Source organism: Capra hircus, chromosome 24 (genome assembly GCF_001704415.2).
Source record: "Capra hircus breed San Clemente chromosome 24, ASM170441v1, whole genome shotgun sequence".
Classification (NCBI taxonomy): domain Eukaryota; kingdom Metazoa; phylum Chordata; class Mammalia; order Artiodactyla; family Bovidae; genus Capra; species Capra hircus.
The window spans coordinates 43,285,519-43,307,725 of record NC_030831.1 but is presented as its reverse complement, the minus strand read 5'-3'; the positions used below and the strand labels follow the sequence as shown (position 1 = coordinate 43,307,725).

General features: G+C 40.6%; 1 protein-coding gene across 5 annotated transcripts in view; it reads left to right on the top strand.

The window, feature by feature from the left end:
• Positions 1–22,207, top strand: part of SPIRE1 (spire type actin nucleation factor 1) — a 141,048-nt gene that overhangs the window by 78,807 nt on the left and 40,034 nt on the right. For all 5 annotated transcript variants that reach the window (XM_018039419.1, XM_018039424.1, XM_018039420.1 and 2 more), the window contains exons 5-6: positions 19,930–20,007; positions 21,774–21,938. In XM_018039419.1, the coding sequence (XP_017894908.1) occupies positions 19,930–20,007; positions 21,774–21,938 (243 nt within the window). The remainder of the gene's footprint in view (positions 1–19,929; positions 20,008–21,773; positions 21,939–22,207) is intronic.

Below are 22,207 nucleotides of genomic sequence, written 5' to 3'. Positions count from 1 at the left end.
GCTTTTGAACTGTGATGCTGGAGAAGACTCTTGAGAGTCCCTTGGACTGCAAGGAGATCCAACCAGTCCATTCTGAAGGAGATCAACCCTGGGATTTCTTTGGAAGGAATGACGCTAAAGCTGAAACTCCAATACTTTGGCCACCTGATGGGAAGAGTTGACTCATTGGAAAAGACCCTGATGCTGGGAGGGATTGGGGGCAGAAGGAGAAGGGGACGACAGAGGATGAGATGGCTGGATGGCATCCCTGACTCGATGGACGTGAGTCTGAGTGAACTCTGGGAGTTGGTGATGGACAGGGAGGCCTAACGTGCTGCGATTCATGGGGTCACAAATAGTCGGACATGACTGAGTGACTGAACTGAACTGATGGCAGTTCTGTTTCCAGTTTTTTAGGGTACCTCCACACTGTTCTCCATAGTGGCGGTACCAGTTTGCATTCCCACCAACAGTGTAAGATGGTTCTGCTTCCTTTTTCTCCACACCCTTTCCAGCATTTATTGATTGTAGACTTTTTGATGGCGGCCATTCTGACCAGTGTGAGTTGATACCTCATTGTGGTTTTAATTTGCGTTTCTCTAATAATGAGAAAGGTTGAGCATTTTTCATGTATTTATTAGCCATCTGTACGTCTTCTTTGGAGAAATATCTGTTTAGTTCTTTGGCTCACTTTTTGACTGGGTTGTTCATTTTTCTGGTATCGAGCTGCATGAGCTATTTATATATTTTGGAGGTTAATTCTTTGTCAGTTGTTTGATTTGCCATTATTTTCTCCCATTCTGAAGGCTGCCTTTTCACCTTGCTTATAGTTTCCTTCATTGTGCAAAAGCTTACGTTTTAAGTCCCATTTGTTTATTTTTGTTTTTATTTCCATTACTCCAGGAGGTGGATCATAGAGGATCTTGCTGTGATTTGTGTCAGGGAGTATTCTACCTGTGTTTTCCTCTAAGAGTTTTATACTTTCTGGTTTTACATTTACATCTTTAATCCATTTTGAGTTTAGTGTATGGTGTTAGAAAGTGCTGTAGTTTCATTCTTTTACATGTGGTTAACCAGTTTTCCCAGCACCACTTGTTTAAGAGATTATCTTTTGTACATTGTATATTTTTGCCTCCTTTGTCAAAAATAAGGTGTTGATAGGTGCTTGGATTTATCTCTGGGATTTCTGTTTGGTTCCATTGATCTATATTTCTGTCTTTGTGCCAGTACCACACTGTCTTGATGACTGTGGCTTTGTAGTATAGTCTGAAGTCAGGCAGGTTGATTCCTCCAGTTCCATTCTTCTTTCTCAAGATTGCTTTGGCTATTCAAGGTTTTTTGTGTTTCCGTAAAAATTGTGAAATTATTTGTTCTAGTTCTCTGAAAAATACTGTTGATAGCTTGATAGGGATTACACTGAATTTATAGATTGCTTTGGGTAATATACTCATTTTCACTATATTGATTCTTCCAATTTACGAACATGATATGTTTCTCCATCTATATGTATCATCTTTGGTTTCTTTCATCAGTGTTTTATAGTTTTCTATATATAGGTCTTTTGTTTCTTTGAAGTGAAGTGAAAGTCGCTCAGTCACGTCTGACTCTTTGCAACCCTATGGACTATACAATCCATAGAATTCTCCGGGCCAGAATACTGGAGTAGGTAGCCTTTCCCTTCTCCAGGAGATCTTCCCAACCCAGAGATTAAACCCAGGTCTCCTGCATTGCAGGAGGATTCTTCACCAGCTGAGCCACAAGGGACGCCCTTTGTTTCTTTAGTATTCTTTAGTATTTCTTTTTATGCTAAAGTATAAAATACTTTAGTATTCTTAAGTATTTTATTATTTTTGTTGCAATGGTGAATGGGATTGTTTCCTTAATTTCTCTTTGCTTTTTCATTGTTAGTATATAGGAATGCAAGGGATTTCTATGTATTAATTTTATATCCTGCAACTTTACTATATTCACTGATTAGCTCTAGTAGAAGAGTTAGCACCTATCCTACTCAAACTCTTCCAGAAAATTGCAGAGGAAGGCAAACTCCCAACTCATTCTATGAGGCCACCATCACCAAAACTAGACTAAGATGCCACAAGAAAAGATAGCTACAGGCCAATATCTTCCCTGGGTTGGGAAGATCTGGCAAAGGGAAAGGCTACCTACTCCAGTATTCTGGCCTGGAGAATTCCATGGATTGTATAGTCCATGGGGTTGCAAAGAGTCAGACATGACTGAGCGACTTTCACTTCACTTCAAAGAAACAAAAGACCTATATATCCAGATGTAAAAATCCTCAGCAAAATTCAAGCAAACAGAATCCAACAACATATTAAAAAGATCATACATCATGACCAAGTGGACTTTATTCCAGGGATGCAAGGAATCTTCAACATTTGCAAATCAGTCAGTGTTATGCACCATATTAACAAATTGAAAGGTAGTAACCGTATGATTTATCTCAATAGATGCAGAGAAAGCCTTTGACAAAATTCAACACCCATATGATAAAAACTCTCCAGAAAGCAAGCATAGAAGGAACATACCTCAGCATAATAAAAGCTATATATGACACACCCACTGTAAATATTATCCTCAATGGCAAAAAATTGAAAGCATTTTCTCTAAAATCAGGAGCAAGACCCATACTCACTACTCACCACTACTGTTCAACAGTTTTGGAAGTCCTAGCCACAAGCAATCAGAGAAGAAAAAGAAGAAAAAGGAATCCAGATTGGAAAAGAAGGAAAACTCTCACTGTTTACAGATGATATGATCCTCTACATAGAAAATCCTAAACATTAATCATTTTTAAAAGCCGCTTTATTTTTGGTGATTCGTATTCTTTCACTTAGAGCTTCCCAAGTGGTGCTGGTGGGAAAGAACCTACCTGCCAATGCAGGAAACATAAGAGATGAAGTTTCAATCCCTGGGTTGGGAAGATCCCCTTGAGGAGAGCAATATTCTTCCCTGGAGAATACCATGGACAGAGGAACCTGGTGGGCTACAGTCCATAGGGTCACAAAGAGTTGGTCGGATATGACGAAAGCGACAGCGTGTGTGCATTCTTTCACTCATTATTCATATGACTGCATAAGTCAAATAAACATTGCTGGATTTCTTTATTCTTCATTATATAATGGGAAAAGGGGCCAATTAGACATGGTTAAGATTCCTTCTAGTCTTAAAATGCTCTGCAGAAAGTACAATTCATGTGACTAAGCATTCAACAAGATTTTCCTTATTTTTGTACAAGTCTTGTTTTGTGTAGGTAAAATGTATACAGATACATGTTTTAAGTGCGTTCCCACTAAAATTTGCTCTGAATTTAATGTACACTATTTTATGTATTTTATGCTGTTTAATATTTTAAATTTGAGATGAATTTTGTAAGAAAGCTCAGTGTTGTCAATGTTGAGCTCTAAAGTCAATACTGATTACTACTGTATTGATGTCAGTGGGGACTAAAAACTTGTGTATTTTAAAAATCTAGTGGTAAACCAATTGCTGGAAAGAAGAAATTCCTAAAACAATTATCAGTCACAACTGAGTGAGGAGTGAAAATAACCAAGCATTCTGAAATATTATATGTTCATATTGTTGAAGTAAGAATGCTAAATAGAAGGCATGTGAAAGATTTTTAGAGTCTTAATTTCTGTTAGAAGATTATATACTCCAAATGATGAAAATCTTCTCTCCTTGAAGTGTCTTGTGCCCTACATACAATCCACCTTGGAATGCAGGTATAATACCCCCAAACATTTTGATCCCTGAGGGATGAGATGTTTGATAAGAGTAGAGCCATCTTGGATTTCTTCCGAGGCAGGATCTCACGGTATAGATGGTCATTTCTGATTATCACATCAGAATGGTCTTGAATCTCTTCTCAAGTGTAGCTGCACCTCTGGTGCTTCATTATTAAGTTTCTTGCTGACATCTTAAACCCTTCTTATGAATGCTGCGTTCATTCACCCTCTCAGTTATGGTTCTTCTCTTGTATCCTCAGTCCTCAGCTGAAGGGTGTCCGAGGCCTCCTCAGACGCCCTCATAGGGTGAGTGCACTCCCTGTCTCCTTGAAAGTCACATTGCTCTGTGTATTTCCTCTCTAGCAGCCATCACAGTCCAGAGCTGTCTTGCTGGTCTCTCTTCCTGGTCACTGATACCTGCCACCAGGACACATTCTCAGAGAGGACAGAGACCTTCTCTCTCCAGTTCACTTGCTGCATCCCTAGTGAATTAATAATAGAGCCTCTGTAAATATTTGATCAGTGGTGAATGACGTGGAGAACTTGTGGTTTGGATGTTGGACCTCTAGTTTCTCGCCAGGTCTCTAGAACCCTGGTGCGCTGACCCCTGACTTGTCTGCAGATACAGAGCTTCTTTAGTGTCCCTGTGCTTCCTTAGGCAGCGGTCTGACCTCTTGCCCCTGAGCTGTGGCACAGCCTCCTCATGTGGTTTCCCTCTTCACATATGGAGCCTGTCTTCCAGTGCTCCATGCCCATGTGAGGATGGTGCTGGGGTGCGTATAGATGGGACATTTAGACCTGTGAGCACGGCATCAAGACTGGGTAGTGAGGCCCCATCTGAGCTGTGTGGCTCTTCATTCCCCGTGCTCACCATCGTGCAGGCTTTGCTGCCCTCCCTCCAGCCCCTGATGCTAAGGGCCTCTGCACCTGCCGGGACTATCCTTTTCTTCTCTCACTTAGAAAGTGCCTCTTTACTGTTAGGACCTAGCTCAGATGCCCACTGTCCTAAAATGGTGTTACTGATGGAAGTTAATTTCTTTATTCTCTGTGTTCATTCATAGAACACTGTGCTCTGGCTTCTGTCACGTATCACACTGTATTGGGATGACTGTTGACATATGTCTCCTCACTAGACTGAACTTCTTAGGACAAGGACCATGTTTATATTACCAACCCTGTCATAGACTTAGGGACCAAGGACACATCTCCTATTGTCTTTTTAGGTGTCCTTCCCTTGCTGCTTCCTTGGCCTCAGGCAACATTAGGGTCCTTCAATAATGAGATTTTTTTTTTCAACCTGGTTGATGGCGTGTTTTGTTCTAGAGTTCAGCTTTTCTAAGGGTTTAATGCATTAACTTTCAAGAAGAAATGGAGCAAAACAGAATTAGCCTTAAGTCTTTTATAGTCACCACATGTATTTGAGCTGCTGACCAGGGAACCTGAGGAGTATGGGTAAGATAGAGTGCTCCTGGATTTTTACTAATTTTTCAGAGATAGCCACTCTAAGGAAATTTATATAGTTTGAAGGGAAAAAGACCCAAAGTCCTCAGCTGCAGCTCTGGGCTCAAACAGTGTATGTCACTTTCACATGAGCACTTAAAATCCCTGAGTGTCTCTTGCTCATTTCTCTGATAAGGACATTAACCCTCACAAAGTCCTGAGAAGTAGGCAGTCCTACCTTTTGCCTCCTGCTCACCTCACAGAGAGGAGTCTGAAGCCCAGTTCAGCAGAATACGCTGTTAGCTGCCCATGGTGACAGAAATGGGATTAGTGCCCCTCTCTTGTAGGAATAGTGACAAAGGCCAGAAGTGAATCTGGCGACAGGAGATGGGGATGTATGGGAGGAGCCCGTAAGCCAGAGTGTTGGACTGTGTGGACCTGTAAGACTGCAGGAGCTGTATTCAGCCTTGCAGTTTCTGGTGACTGAGGAAGACCTAGGTCCCAAAGGAATTAGGATCGAAGGGCAGAATTTCATCATTCATGCGATACATCTCTCCTGTTCGGCAGTTGCAGTGAATGACAGCCAATATTTCTTGCACACTCACCGTGTGTAGACAAGGCTCTGAGCCTGCAGTGCACATTAGCTCCACAGCTCTCCCAGCAGCCGTGCATCTGCTGGGGACACAGGCTGAACACGGTGCTCCAGTAGGAGCTGGGATCCAGGAACAGCTGCCCCGGCAGTGGGTGTGGGCTGTGGCGTGGGAATGGAGGCGCAGTGGGGCCCCTTTCCTGTGCTCAAGGCTCCAGAAGAAGCAGCATTACTCCAGGGCCTCAGTTTTCTAAGCGTTTGAGTGATTCTCACTCACATATGACTTTTACTCCTGTTTAGTCAGATTCTTCTGATTGGATAAATCTTACCCTACGTATAATAAAACCCTGTAATGGGAGGATGATTTCTCAGTGTCCAGATTAGAGCCAGTCTGTTTTTAGCTGCTAGTATTTGACCATATATTGAAACTGTGGGCTAAGAAGGTGAGTGGGAAATCAGCATGGTTCGTTATGAATTTTCAAAAGATTATTTGAGTAATTTTACACAATATCATCAAAGCTATTGCTGTAATACATTACTGAGTGATTTACATGTATTAGTTCAGTTACTGCTATACAAGAATCATAATTTTGTGATGAAATCCTTGAGCTCAGTTAATCTTAAATAAGATATTGCTAAAATATTTTACTTAAAACAAAATATTATATATGCATATATATAAAGTATCTTTACGTTGCTGAGGGGAAAAACACTTTTTAGAAACAATCAGGCTGTTATGAAACTGTCTTTTGTCTGTTTTTTTAAGTTAAATAAACACATTTTATAACCTGTAATCGGTTGGAAAAAATCAAATATTCCCCCTCCCAGTATCTCACAGCCAATAATCACATCCACCTGTATTCTGGTGCCATCACCAGTCAGCACATTGACACCTCTGACGTCTACCGTGATGTGGCTTCAGGCTGTCTTCTGCTTGAGCACACTCACAGAGATAAGCCACAAGACCTCTGTCTCATTCACATGTTGAAGTATATTTTAATTAGCTTTCTCATATTCCTGGCCTACCCTCTCATGTCTGCTCCCAACACCTCTGATAATAAAACTGCAACGACATTTAGTTCAGTTCAGTTGCTCTGTCGTGTCCAACTCTTTGCAACTCCATGGACTGCAGCACGCCAGGCCTCCCTGTCCATCACCAACTCCCAGAGTTTACTCAAACTCATGTCTGTCGAGTCAGTGATGCCATCCAACCATCTCATTCTCTGTCGTCCCCTTCTCCTCCCTCCTTCAGTCTTTCCCAGCATCAGGGTCTTTTCAGATGAGTTAGTTCTTCTCATCAGGTGGCCAAAGTATTGGAGTTTCAACTTCAGCGTCAGTCCTTCCAATGAATATTGAGGACTGTGACGACATTTAAGTTAACTGGAAATTTCTCCCTACAGCCAAAATGGAATTCTAGTCCTTCAAGTGGTGAACATATTGTTTGAAAGAAAGAATCTACCACCAGATGTCTGTAAGATTGCCATTTGTTCGTTTTAATTAAATCATCTATCACTGTAACTTTTTAGAGTCCTTGGCAAAGTCTCTCTCTTTTCTGTTTGATTTGTTGTTTTGTGAATGTGAGCAACTCCCAGAACACACACCTCAGCAGCAACAGTAAAATTACCTTCTCTTTGCCTTTAGGTTTCTTTGCCTTCGTTACTACGCTCCCTATTAAAATGTTTCAGAAGAATCTTTTCTGTAAAAGATCATGTCAGAACTCTTCTACCTGTCAGGTCCTGTAACTTCTTGAACTTATTAACTTTAACAAATAAACAAATTCACATACTTCAGGAATCCAGGAGTAGTTCAGGAAGCCTCACCCTCTGTCTCAGCCACTCATAGTCTCTCCCGCAGAAGAGACCGTCAATTTCATCTGTGTCCTCGCACAGACAATTTATGTATAACTAATAGAAAAATAGCAATATTTTTTCTTCCTTTTTTATGCTATTCTGAACCTTCCTTTTTTTCATTTAATATTGTATCTTGTAGATCATTTCATGTCAGCGTATAGTGTTCACATTTAGTGTGTCTTCATGATGTTCTGTTGTGTGGTTAAACTGTAATTGATGTAATCTGTCATCTATTGACAACAAATAAGTTGCTTCCAGTCTTGTGCTTTTTACAAACAATACTGCAATAGATAGTTTTTAACTTATTTTTCATGGGTGCTATTTTCATGTGTGTCTTACATGTGTAAGACAAATTCCAAAAAGTAGAATAGCTGGGTCAGAGAAATTGTGCATTTATAGTTTTCATAAAATATTAAATTATCCTCCATAGATGTTTACTAATTGATACTCTCTGAAAATGTGTAAGAGTGTCTTATTTTTCTACATCTTCACAATGTGTTTCCTAAGTGATAAGTAAAAATTTATCTTTCATAGTTTTAGTTTTTGTTGTTCAGTTACTAAGTCTCTTTGTGAACCCGTGGACTGTAGCATGCCAGGCTTCCCTGTCCTTCATTGTTTGCTCAAATTCATGTCCATTGAGATGGTGATGCTATCCAACCATCTCATCCTCTGTTGTGCCCTTCTTTTCCTGCCCTCAATCTTTCTCAGCATCAGGATCTTTTCCAGTGAGTCAGCTCTTCACATCAGGTGGCCAGCCTTCATCCTTCCCATGAATATTCAGGATTGATTTCCTTTAGGATTGACTAGTTTGATCTTGCTGTCAAAGGGACTCTCAAGAGATTTAGTTTACATTTTACTTTTAGTTTACATTTTCCTTATTATGAATGATATTGGGTACTTTTTCACATGCTTAAGAGCTATTTGTATTTTTAAATTACCTATTCATATTCTTTGCCCATTTTTCTAATGGAATATTGGTTTTTCTTATTGGATTGGATTTGCATTTACTAAGAAAATAGCTTTTTGTGGTATAATTTGTAAATATTGTCTCTGATATTTCAGTGATTATTTTACAGTGATCATCACTGATGTCTGTAGGTATGAATAGTTGATGAGTATACAAACTGAAAAGGCAGAGAAATACGTTTAGGGAGATACTGTGAGTCCATCCATCTGCGGCAGAGACAGGCATTACACTCTGGACAAATGTGTATGTGTGTGTGTGTCTGTCTGTCTGTCTGTCTACAACAGTATTGGGAGGATTGAGCAACAATATTCCTTTTCTAGAACCTAGAAATGAATTTCTTTTATTTTGAAGACTTCATCTATACTTTTTCTAATTTCTGTAGTGAACCGTAGAAATCCAAATTAAGCTTTGTTTGGTCAGTTGCTCAGTCGTGTCCAATTCTGTGCAACTCTAGGGCTATAGTCGGCTAGGCTCCTCTGTCCATGGAATTCTCCAAGCAAGAATACTGGAATGGGTTGCCATTTCCTTCTCCAGGGATCTTCCTCAGGAATTAAACCTGCATCTCCTGCATTGGGAGATGGATTCCTTTACTGCTGTGCTATCAGAATATAAATTTATAGTTTAGTATCTTAACATTTTACATTTTTCATAAAGTACAATGCTCTGATTCTCATACCTTCTCCCTTTTCCATCCCTCTGGGAGAAGGAGCATGTTACATCTTTAAGAAAGTGTCATAAAAGATGAAGAAAATATAAATAATATTCTTTAGTAATTATCCATTAGCTCTTTAATATGCATGAAAGACTTCTATTTATCACGAGAATTGCTGTAACTGGGGGCTTTTTATGCTATAATTTAAAAAATATTAATTTGGGCTGATAAATATGATGATAAAGTCCTTCTTCCTGCTTTTCTGTGGCGAAAGTATCTGAATTAGCAAGGACATCATGGCTTCTACTCTGTAGAGCTGATATACATGTTCTATTTATTATAGGCATTATTTATATTAGCAACTTATCACTTGAGATATGCATTTAATAATCTCTATGTAAGTAATTTCTTTAAAAGTATATTAGCATCTTTTAACTGAGTAAATTTTTTCCAAGGAATTCTTGAGACACTTATTTTTGCACATGTAAAAGTTTCTAACTGAAAACATACCCATTTCACAGAGAAATACCATTAAATAACAGTTCTAAATGGTTAACAACGTGGAGGAAAAGGGTAATTATTCAAACGCTATTGTTAAAATATTATTTTAATATATGAATTGTATATTCATGTATATATCATATTATAATAATATACTTGTATTATAATATATTAATACAATTATATTATTGTATATTTGTATTTTGCATAATTTGTATATTGTATATTAATATAATTGTATTATATTCATGTATATATAGATGCGTGTATATTGTAAGGGTGGTTTAATCTAAAAAGAGGTACTTATGTGTGAGCTGATGTTGAATCTATGCAAATAAATTAAAACTACTCTGAGCATTTGATGTACTTGTGATTCACAGGGTAGATTTTATTTATTTTTAAGATGCTGGGAATTAAAAATGTTGGCAGAGAGCAGTTCTAATTGCAAGCTTGAGAATGGTTATGTCAGAAATGGGGAGAGTTAATTGCCAAGTGGGTGCTCCCTGTTAGGACTTTCTCACCGTATTCCAAGCACAGGTTGGCATCTGTTATTATTATTATTTGTGCAAGCAAAAAAAAAAAAAAACAAACAACTATTCAGAACCTAGACTAAAACTGACAGAAGCTTGTCTCTAAAACTATAAAAATCCGTAATTTATTTTCTAATAACTCATTTGTTTTGCTGCTAATGACAAAACATGAGATTCGTCATTGCACATTTGTTCAGGTTTGTTTAATTATAGTATTTACAGATTCTCAGCTATTTTATGTTGATTTATTGCTGAGTTAAGATTTTTACTTCACAGGAGGCTAAAGAGATCCTATTTGGTAAAGAAACAAAATTTTTTTTTTTTAAGACATGTTTTTGTGATAGAGTGAAAGTGTTCACACTCAAATCTTCATAAATATTCATTGGCTTATAGTAACTTATCTCTCCTTGCTATTCTCTGGAACTCATTTGGGTGTATCTTTCCCTTTCTCCTTTGCCTTTCATTTCAGTTCTTTTCTCAGCTATTTTTAAGGCTTCTTCAGATAAACACCTTGCCTTCTTGCATTTCCTTTTTGGGGGATGGTTTTGGTCACCACCATCTGTGTGATGTTACAAACCTCTGTCCATCGTTCTTCAGGAACTCTGTCTACCAAATCTAGTCCCTTAAATCAATTCGTCTCCTCCACTGTATAATCATAAGGAATTTGAATTTAGGTCATACCTGAGTGCTGAGTGGCCTAGTGGGTTTTCCCTACTTTCTTCAATTTGAGTATGAATTTTTCAGTTCAGGCAAAGGATAAAGGGAAAGATATACCCAACTGAATGCAGGGTTCCAGGGAATAGCAAGAAGAGATAAGAAAGCCTTCTTATCTTTGCAAAGAGACAAAGGAAAACAATAGAATGGGAAAGACTAGAGATCTCTTCAGGAAAATTGGAGCTACCAAGGGACCATTTCATGCAAAGATGGGTACAGTAAAGGACATAAATGGCAAGGATTTAACAGAAGCAAAAGAGATTAATAAGAAGTGGGAAGAATACACAGAACTGTACAAAATAAATGTTAATGACTCAGATAACCACGATGGTGTTGTCAGTCACCTAGAACCAGACATGCTGGAATGTGAAGTCAAGTGGGCCTTAGAAAGCATTACTATGAACAAAGCTAGAGAAGGTGATGGAAATCCAGCGGAGCTATCTATCAAACCCTAAAAGATGATGCTGTTAAAGTGCTGCACTCAATATGCCAGCAAATTTGGAAAACTCAGCAGTGGCCATAGGACTAGAAAAGGTCAGTTTTCATTCCAGTCTCAAAGAATGTTCAAACTACTGCATAGGTGCATTCATTTCACATGCTAGCAAGATTATGCTCCAAATCCTTCAAGCTAGGCTTCAGCAATAGGTGAACTGAGAAATTCCAGATGTACAAACTGGATTTTGAGAAGGCAGAGGAACCAGAGAGGAAATTGCCAACATCCGCTGGGTCATAGAAAAAGCAAGGGAATTCCAAAAGAACATTTACTTCATTGACCATGCTAAAGCCTTTGACTGTGTGGATCACAACAAACCATGGAAAATTCTTTAAAGACATAGAAATACCAGACCACCTTACCCGCTTCCAGAGAAATATGTATGCAGGACAAGAAGCAATATTTAGAATTGGAACTGGACATGGAACAGCAGACTGGTTCAAAAATGGGAAAGAAATATGTCAAGGCTGTATATTGTCACCCTGCTTATTTAACTTACATGCAGAGTACATCATGTGAAATGCAGGGCTGTATGAAGCACAAGCTGGAATTAAGATTGCCAGGAGAGATGTCACCAACATCAGATATACAGATGGTACCACTTTAATGGCAGAAATTGAAGAGGAACTAAAGAGCCTTTTGATGAAGGTCAAAGAGGAGAGTGAAAAAGCTGGGTTAAAATACAGCATTCAAAAAATGAAGATCATGGCATCTGGTTCTATCACTTCATGGCAAATATATGGAGAAACAATGGAAACAGTGACAGACTATTTTCTTGGACTCCAAAATCACTGAGGATGGTGACTGCAACCACAAAGTCAAAAGGTATTTGCTCCTTGGAAAAAAAGCTATGGCAAAACTAGATAGCATATTAAAAAGCAGAGACATCACTTTGTCAGCGAAGGTCTGTAGAGTCAAAGCTATAGTTTTTCCAATAGTCATGTGTGGATGTGAGAGTTGAACCATAAAGAAAGCTGAACACCAAAGAACTGATGCTTTCAAATTGTGGTGTTGGAGAAGACTGTTAAGAGTCTCTTGGACTGCAAGGAGATCAAACCAGTCAATCTTAAAGGAAATTGACTGTAAATATTCATTGGAAGGACTGATGCTGACGCTCCAATACTTTGGCCACCTGATGTGAAGAACTGACTCATTGGAAAAGACCCTGATGCTGGGAAAGGTTGAAGGCAGGAAGAGAAAGGGATGACAGAGGATGAGATGGTTGGATGGCATCACCAACTCAATGGACATGTGTTTGAGCAAACTCCAGGAGATAGTGAAGGACAGGGAAGCTTGGAGTGCTGTAATCCATGGGGTCTCAAAGAGTCAGACATGAATGAGCGACTGAACAACCACAACAGTAGTAACTTACGTCTACCAAATAACCGCTAAATAACATATTTAATGTGCACTTTGGCCACCACATGGGAAGAGTTGACTCATTGGAAAAGACTGTGATGCTGGGAGGGATTGGGGGCAGGAGGAGAAGGGGACGACAGAGGATGAGATGGCTGGATGGCATCACTGACTCGATGGACGTGAGTCTGAACTCCGGGAGTTGGTGATGGACAGGGAGGCCTGGCGTGCTGTGATTCATGGGGTCGCAAAGTGTCGGACACGACTGAGCAACTGAACTGAACTGAATAGTAAAATAATTTAAAAGGTATTTATGAGCATCTGCATTTTACAGTGAGAAGATCAAACTGAGGACTGGAGCAGCTGTGACTGTCCAAAGTGACATAGCGAGGAAGTGTCTGTTCAGAAAAATGAAGAAGCATGAAATTCTCAGGCCATTCATTTAAGTTATCATCACTATTACAGAGAGCAGATGTTGGTTCTTACCAGCAGGGAGCTGAGGGTTTTGTCACAGCACAGGTGAAGACAGCAATTGTGTGGAGTCCTAACAGTGAGGCCGTCCTGGCTACAACCCCTCGGGGACATGTCAGAGCAGTAATGACTACGGTTGGGTGGAAGGAGCGCCTGTGCTATTTGTACTGTTCCACCAGACCACCCCTAAGACACAGAAGCATGAATTCATGTTTCTGGATTAAGGGGACATGTTAGATCATAATTCTTTCTGTTGAAAGTGACAGAAATTCACTCAGATTAGCTTGAGGAGAGCTGGAGGAGTCTTAAGGCAGGGCTGGATCCAGTACCTCACACCCAGTAATCGGGATAGCATCCTCTTTCCGGATGCCCCCAGCACAGGCTCTTCCTAAAAAGACTGGCCAGCTGACAGTCTGCACACATCCCCACTCTGTCAGCTCAGTAACTCCAGCAGGAAGTCTTTTCTGTGAAGTGAGGTGAGAAAGTCTGGGGGGAAGTCAGGTGCCTACTCGGGAGCCAGCCACTGCAGGGGGAGATGGCCTGGGCTGCCTGTCAGGGTGCTGTCCCCACCTGTGATGGCGATGAGGTGTCCCCGACAAGAGGGACTGTTGTCAGGGGGCAGAACGGGGCTTCTGAAACAACAGCAGTGCCCACTCAGGGTCTCCAACACTCGATGTGAGTCAGAATATCTTTAAATAGTGACTTTTACCTATAAAATTCATGTCAGTTTTGTTTCTGATATATGCACATTACCATATTTGTAAAATGTCCATCTGTGGGCAGAGTCCCTCCAGGAAGTAGACTCTGAGTTGAAATTTGAATTCAGAAGGTTTATTGGGATTACTTGGGCCACAACTGCAAGGGGTGAGGGAAAAGTTAACTGTGATTCAGGACAGCAGGTCTTGGATGATCCACGGGGAGCTTGGGAGCTGGGGACGGGGGCCTGACCCATGTACTTCTGCAGGGACCAGTGACTGGAGGGGCTGCCCAGAGGGTAGGACTCCTTGAAGGGCAGCTCTCTTGGCTAAGTCCACCTCCCAGGGGTGTTATATATTCTCTGTGTAGATGGTCAACCCCAGATGCTGAGAAGCTAAAAATAAATGGTTTAGAAATGTTTCATAGTAAGTATTCATTCAGTATTTTTGTATAGAGTAAACCAGATTTCATACAATGCCTTTAAACCCAGTCCAGACACAGTCAGACAAATAGGCTTAGCAAGTATATTAGGGTTGAGTTACTGTGGGTTGAAGTGGTGCAGCACAGATTTGTGACTTAACATGTGAGTGTAGCTGAGCCTTGAGCAACGCAGGTTTGAGCTGTGAGGATCCGCTTATACACAGTCCTTACACGATGCATCCACGGATGCAGAACTGAAGATGCAGGGGGCCAATGAGGTACTTGAACAGCTGCAGATTTCAGAGTCCACCAGCAGTCCAGAATCAAGCCCCAAGAGTACTAAGGGTTGGTTGTGTTTGTCCTGCCTACCAGTGTTTTCTTAAAATTACAAACATTGAATTGATGCAACTGAAAGGGTACAAACTTTCATTTTTAAGTTCTGGACATGTAATGTACAATATGATGATTGCAGTTCATGATGCTATATTACATACTTGAAAACTGCTAAGAAAGTAAATGTTAATGTTATTACAAAGGCAACAACAAAAGGTAATTGTATGAGGTGGCAGAAGTGGTTGCTAACCTTATTGTGCTAGCCATTTCACAGTATATACAGATTCCATCAGAAATAAAGGGTATTTTATATATTGAAATTCCTCTGCTAAATTAATAGATACTGAGCTTCAAAAATGCCAAGATTTGTATTAGCTTCTGAGAGTAGAATTCTGCCTCATGAAGTCTAGAGGGAAGGTACAAACGTAAAATTATAGAGTTGGTAACGGCTACAGAGGAGAGGTTTATGGTGCTGCAACTTGTATGATAGGAAGACTTGGCTTAACCAGGAAGGAGGGGAGGGGAGGGCTTCCCTGGAACACTAAAGATTCTTTTGAGCCTGCTTCTGGAAGAGGAGTGGGAGGAGACAGTGAGGGAGACAAGGCTGGGGGCAGGGCAGCAGCCAGACATCCAGGCAGAGTCAGATGGTGTTTGGATTAAGGGATTTGCAGTGGAGATAAAAAGAGGACTTTAGTTAAGGGAAAAAAAAAAAACAAAACAGGAAGTTAAATCTGTGTGATTAATGATGGATACAGTGTTGAGTTGATGGAGATGCAGACGTCAATACAGCTGAGATATGAATTAATGTTGTGACTGAGGTTCAACCACAAGGCTGAAAAGGAAACCAGAACAAACTCCTAGTCTGTCCCTCTGTGGTCTACCGTCTATTTTATTTTTAAAATAATTTTATTTATTTATTTATGACTATGCTGGGTCTTCATTGCTGCACAGGCTTTTCTCTGGTTGCAGTGAGTGGGGGCTACTCTCTAGTAGTAGTGTGCGGGCTTCTCATTGCTGTGGCTTTTCTTGTGGAGCACAGGCTCTAGGCACACAGGCTCAGTATTTGCAGCACGTGGGCTCAGTAGTTTTGTGGCTCCCAGGCTCTAGAGCACAGACTCAGTAATCACCATCTGTTGAAAGTGGCTGAAATTCACACAGGAGTAGATTCTGTACTATCTGCTTCAGTATGTTTTATCTGAAGGTGGTGGTGGTGGTTCAGTCGCTCACTTGTGTCCAAGTCTTTGTGACCCCGTGGACTGCAGTATACCAGGCTTCCCTGTTCTTCACCATCTCCTGGAGCTTGCTCAAACTCACACTCACTGAGCTGGTGATGCCATCCAACCATCTCATATTCTATCATCCCCTTCTCCTCCCGCCTTCAGTCTTTCCCAGCATCAGGGTCTTTTCCAGTGAGGTGGCTCTTCCCATCAGGTGGCCAAAGTATTGGAACTTCAGCTTCAGCATCAGTCTTTCCAATGAATATTCAGGGTTAATTTCCTTTAGGATTGGCTGGTTTGATCTCCTTGCAGTCCAAGGAACTCTCAAGAGTCGTCTGTAACACCACAGTTTAAAAGCATCAATTCTTTGGCATTAAACCTTCTTTATGGTCCAACTCTTACATCCATACATGACTGCTGGAAAAACCATAGCTTTGATTATCCGGACCTTTGTCGGCAAAGTATGTCTCTGCTTTTTAACATGCTGTCTAGGTTGGTCATAGCTTTTCTTCCAAGGAACAAGCGTCTTTGAATGTCATGGCTGCAGTCATCATCTGCAGTGATTTTGGAGCCCAAGAAAATAAAGTCTGTCACTGTTTCTATTGCTTCCCCATCTATTTGCCATGACTTGATGGGATCAGATACCAGGATCTTCGTATTTTGAATGTTGTGTTTTAAGCCAGCCTTTTCACTCTCCTCTTTCACTTTCATCAAAAGGCTCTTCAGTTCCTCTTCGCTTTCTGCCATAAAGTGTCCGAAATGCAGTACTTGGATGCAGTCTCAAAAACGACAGAATGATCTCTGTTTCCAAGGCAAACCATTCAATATCACGGTAATCCAAGCCTATGCCCCAGCCAGTAACGCTGAAGAAGCTGAAGTTGAACGGTTCTGTGAAGACCTACAAGACCTTTTAGAATTAATACCCCCCAAAAGATGTCCTTTTCATTATAGGGGACTGGAATGCAAAAGTAGGAAGTCAAGAAACACCTGGAGTAACAGGCAAATTTGGCCTTGGAATGCAGAATGAAGCAGGGCAAAGACTAATATAGAGTTTTGCCAAAAGAATGCACTGGTCATAGCAAACACCCTCTTCCAACGACACAAGAGAAGACTCTACACATGGACATCACCAGATGGTCAACACCGAAATCAGATTGATTATATTTTTTGCAGCCAAAGATGTAGAAGCTCTATACAGTCAGCAAAAACAAGACCAGGAGCTGACTGTGGCTCAGATCATGAACTCCTTATTGCCAAATTCAGACTTAAATTGAAGAAAGTAGGGAAAACCACTAGACCATTCAGGTATGACCTAAACCAAATCCCTTATGATTATACAGTGGGAGGGACAAATAGATTTAAAGGACTAGATCTGATGGAGTGCCTATGAACTATGGATGGAGGTTCATGACATTGTACAGGAGACAGGGATCAAGACCATCCCCATGGAAAAGAAATGCAAAAAAGCAAAATGGCTGTCTGAGGAGGCCTTACAAATAGCTGTGGAAAGAAGAGAAGCGAAAAGCAAAGGAGAAAAGGAGAGATATAAGCATCTGAATGCAGAGTTCCAAAGAATAGCAAGAAGAGATAAGAAAGCCTTCCTCAGTGATCAATACAAAGAAATAGAGGAAAACAAGAGAATGGGAAAGACTAGAGATCTCTTCAAGAAAATTGAAGATACCAAGGGAACATTTCACGCAAAGATGGGCTCGATAAAGGGCAGAAATGGTATGGACCTAACAGAAGCAGAAGATATTAAGAAGAGGTGGCAAGAATACACAGAAGAACTGTACATAAAAGATCTTCATGACCCAGATAATCATTGGTGTGATCACTCAACTAGAGGCAGACAGCCTGGATTGTGAAGTCAAGTGGGCCTTAGAAAGCATCACTATGAACAAAGCTACTAGAGGTGATAGAATTCCAGTTGAGCTGTTTCAGGATCAAATCCTGAAAGATGATGCTGTGAAAGTGCTGCACTCAATATGGCAACAAATTTGGAAAACTCAGCAGTGGCCACAGGACTGGAAAAGGTCAGTTATCATTCCAATCCCAAAGAAAGGCAATGCCAAAGAATGCTCAAACTACTGCACAATTGCACTCATCTCACACGCTTGTCAAGTAATGCTCAAAATTCTCCAAGCCAGGCTTCAATACGTGAACCGTGAACTTCCAGATGTTCAATCTGGATTTAGAAAAGGCAGGGGAACCAGAGATCAAATTGCCAACATCCACTGGATCATGGAAAAAGCAAGAGAGTTCCAGAAAAACATCTATTTCTGCTTTATTGACTATGCCAAAGCCTTTGACTGTGTGGGTCACAGAAATCTCTGGAAAATTCTGAAAGAGATGGGAATACCAGACCACCTGACCTGCCTCTTGAGAAATCTGTATGCAGGTCAGGAAGCAACAGTTAGAACTGGACATGGAACAACAGACTGTTTCCAAACAGGAAAAGGAGTCCATCAAGGCTGTATATTGTCACCCTGCTTATTTAACATACGCAGAGTACATCATGAGAAATGCTGGGCAGGATGAAGCACAAGCTGGATCAAGATTGCCGGGAGAACTATCAATCACCTCAGATACGCAGATGACACCACCCTTATGGCAGAAAGTGAAGAGGAACTAAAGAGCCTCTTGATGAAAGTGAAAGAGGAGAGTGAAAAGTTGGCTTAAAGCTCAATATTCAGAAAACTTAAGATCATGGCATCTGGTGGTCTGGTATTCCCATCTCTTTAACAATTTTCCAGTTTATTGTGGTCCACACAGTCAAAGGTTTTGGTGTAGTCAATAAAGTAGAAGTAGATGTTTTTCTGGAACTCTCTTGCTTTTCTATGATCCAATGGATGTTGGCAGTTTGATCTCTAGTTCTTTTGCCGTTTCTAAATCCAGCTTGTACACCTGAAATTTCTCAGTTCACATACTGCTGAAGCTTAGCTTGGAGGATTTTGAGTATTATCTTGCTGGTATGTGAAATGAGTGCAGTTGTGTGGTAGTTTGAACATTCTCTGGCGTTGTCTTTCTTTGGGATTGGAATGAAAACTGACCTTTTCCAGTCCTGTGGCCACTGCTGAGTTTTCCAAATTTGCTGGTATATTGAGTGTAGCACTTTCACAGCATCATCTTTTAGGATTGAAATAGTTCAGCTGAACTTCCATCACTGCCACTAGCTTTGTCCGTAGTGATGCTTCCTAAGGCCCGCTTGACTTTGGAGTCCAGGATGTCTGGCTCTAGGTGAATGATCACACCATCGTGGTTATCTGGGTCATGAAGATCTTTTTTGTATGGTTCTTCTGTGTATTCTTGCCACCTCTTCTTAATATCTTCTGCTTCTGTTAGGTCCATATTGTTTCTCTCCTTTATTTTGCCCATCTTTGCATGATATATTCCCTTGGTATCTCTAATTTTCTTGAAGAGATCTCTAGTCTTCCCATTCTATTGTTTTCCTCTATTTCTTTGCACTGATCACTTAGGAAGGCTTTCTTATCTCTCCTTGCTGTTCTTTGGAACTCTGCATTTAGATGGGTATATCTTTCCTTTTCTCCTTTGCCTTTCACTTCTCTTGTTTTATCAGGTATTTGTAAGGATTCCTCAAACAACCACTTTGCCTTTTTGCATTTCTTTTTCTTGGGGATGCTTTTGATGACTGCTTCCTGTCCAGTGTTACAGACCTCCATCCATGGCTCTTCAGGCACTCTATCTTCTGAAGATACCTAGAGCTTCCCTGGTGGCTCAACTGGTAAATAATCTGCCTGCAATGTGGGAGACCTGGGTTTGATCCTGGGTTGGCAAGTCCCCTGGAGAAGGGAACAGTTACCCACTTCAGTAATTTGGCCTGGAGAATTCCATGGACTATCCATGGGGGTTGCAAAGAATCGGATATGACTTTCACTTTCATTCAGAATTTTAATTTGAGAAGGTAGTTCAATGAAATTTTATGCGTAAATGTTTTATTTGAATTTTAATTGATAGAATCTGAGGAAGATTCAAGAAATGGAGAAGAGTGATGAATCTAACACAGACCTGGAAGAGCTGAAAAATGCTGACTGGGTAAGATGTCTGAGTATTCTCTCTATTCTGTTTAGTGTTGGAGAAATCATATCATGTGATTATAATGCTAGTTTATCTTAAGGACTACCATATGAATTGATATTATACCAATTTGAAAACTATCTGATTTTATTAGAACCTCCCCAGAGTCTCTGAGACTTTCGGTGTTTTACACTATTGACCTTTCTAAGTTGAAGCTCTGTTTAAAGCTTTAGTGAGGCTGTAGTGAGGCCTGTTCGTTATCCAGTGAGTAGTCAAACTGGATTGGGGCCTGGGAATGCAGATGGGTTGTGCAGCGTTTCTGCCCTGGTGAGAGAGAAGACAGATTTCCAGGACTGATGACTGTGGTGTATTCATGTGACCCTGCCGAATGTCTGCTGTTTCTCCAGCATGGTGCTAGATCCTAGGCCTGCTGACCTCAAGGGTTGCTGCCTTCCTGTAGGACTCAGAGTCGGAACAGGGCAGTGAATATGTGAAGCTGGACTGAGCTGTGTTCAGGTGTTAGTGAGAAGGCACATCGTAGGGTTCTAACTTTCCATGTTAAGGGTACTGGATAAATAGTGACACATAGAGTGAGGAAATCAGAAAACACAGTTTAGGAGGTTAGGAACAAGTTGCTTTTGCCTTGGTTAGATGTTATTTGTCATTTTCTAACAGCTTTATTAAAGTGTAGTGTACATAACAGTAAGCTGCACATATTTTAAAAGTACAGTATCATTTGACATACATTTATGTAGCTGTTTGAGCCACTTGTTAGTTTTTAACACTGTATAATATTTCAGTTAAATGTATTAATTTTCTCTTTACTGAGGTTGAGACTATGACAGCTTACAGGCAGGATAACAAATGGGTAAAGTATAATAATAACATATTTAATATGTTTTATTATAAATATTTCACATATATCTCATATTCTTGAAGGGCAGTAAAGCAACTTGGTGTTACTTATAGATAAGGAATTTGATATTAAGTAATTTGTAAAAAGACAGAAACAACACAAAAACTGTCATTTTGAGCATTTTCTCTGTGTAGAACACTATACCTCAGCTCTCCACAAGTTATAAAGTATCACTTTTTTTATTGATGAGGAAGCCAGGGTTCAGAAATGGGAAACAATTTGCTTGGATGTCCACTGGCAGTTGGTGGTTGTACCAGTTAGCTGTGATCACAGTAGTGCTGTGTAACTGAAGTAACACTACCTCGGCCTAAAGCAGTAGTGTTTACTCAGCTCATGCATCTGTAGACCAGAATGGTGGCTCCACTCTGCTTCATCTCTCTCCCAGATAATCCTGCCAGAGGGCCTTATGCCAACCCACGCTAGGTATTTTCATGGAGTGACAGGAGCAGAGTGACATGCCCTTGTACATTTGCTCTTGAAGCCTTTGGTTGTGTCGTGTCCACTAGTAAATTCCAGTGGCCAAGCCAGTCGTAGAGCCAAACCCAGAGTCCAGTGTGGGAAGCCGGAACCTTTGCAGTGCACAGAGCCACATGACGGGTGGGACGCAAGGGGCACTGAGGCTGGATGCAGGTGGCACAGGGGTGAGTTAGGGTTTTATCCGGGCATCTCCACAGTTAGAGCTTGTGGATTTTCAACTGGCTTTCTACCTGCTTTTTTAGTCCCTAAAATCTAATTTTTAAAATAGTTTTTGTTTGGTTTACTTGCTGTTTTGTAATCCAAGCTCTTAATTTCTTCTGTATGACTGTAACTATTTAGCGTAAGTTAGTAAATTTACTCATGAATGTTTTTCCACCCTTGGCTCCTTCAGGCTCGGTTCTGGGTGCAGGTGATGAGGGATTTGCGGAATGGAGTAAAGCTCAAGAAGGTCCAGGAGCGGCAGTACAACCCGCTGCCCATTGAATATCAGCTCACCCCATACGAGATGCTAATGGATGACATTCGATCCAGAAGATACACTTTGCGAAAAGTGATGGTAAGTAACAGGAAGCTAAGCTAAGTCACTTCAGTCGTGTCCGACTCTGTGCGACCCCATAGACAGCAGCCCACCAGGCTCCTCCATCCCTGGGATTCTCCAGGCAAGAACACTGGAGTGGGTTGCCATTTCCTTCTCCATGAAAATATTCCATAAATGAATTTCAGTAACTCTTAAACTATTCATGAAGTCAAATGGTTGGTTTTTGGTAATCTTGCTTGTTAAAAATTTTCTCACTATTACATTTTAAAAATTATTGCTTCTCATAA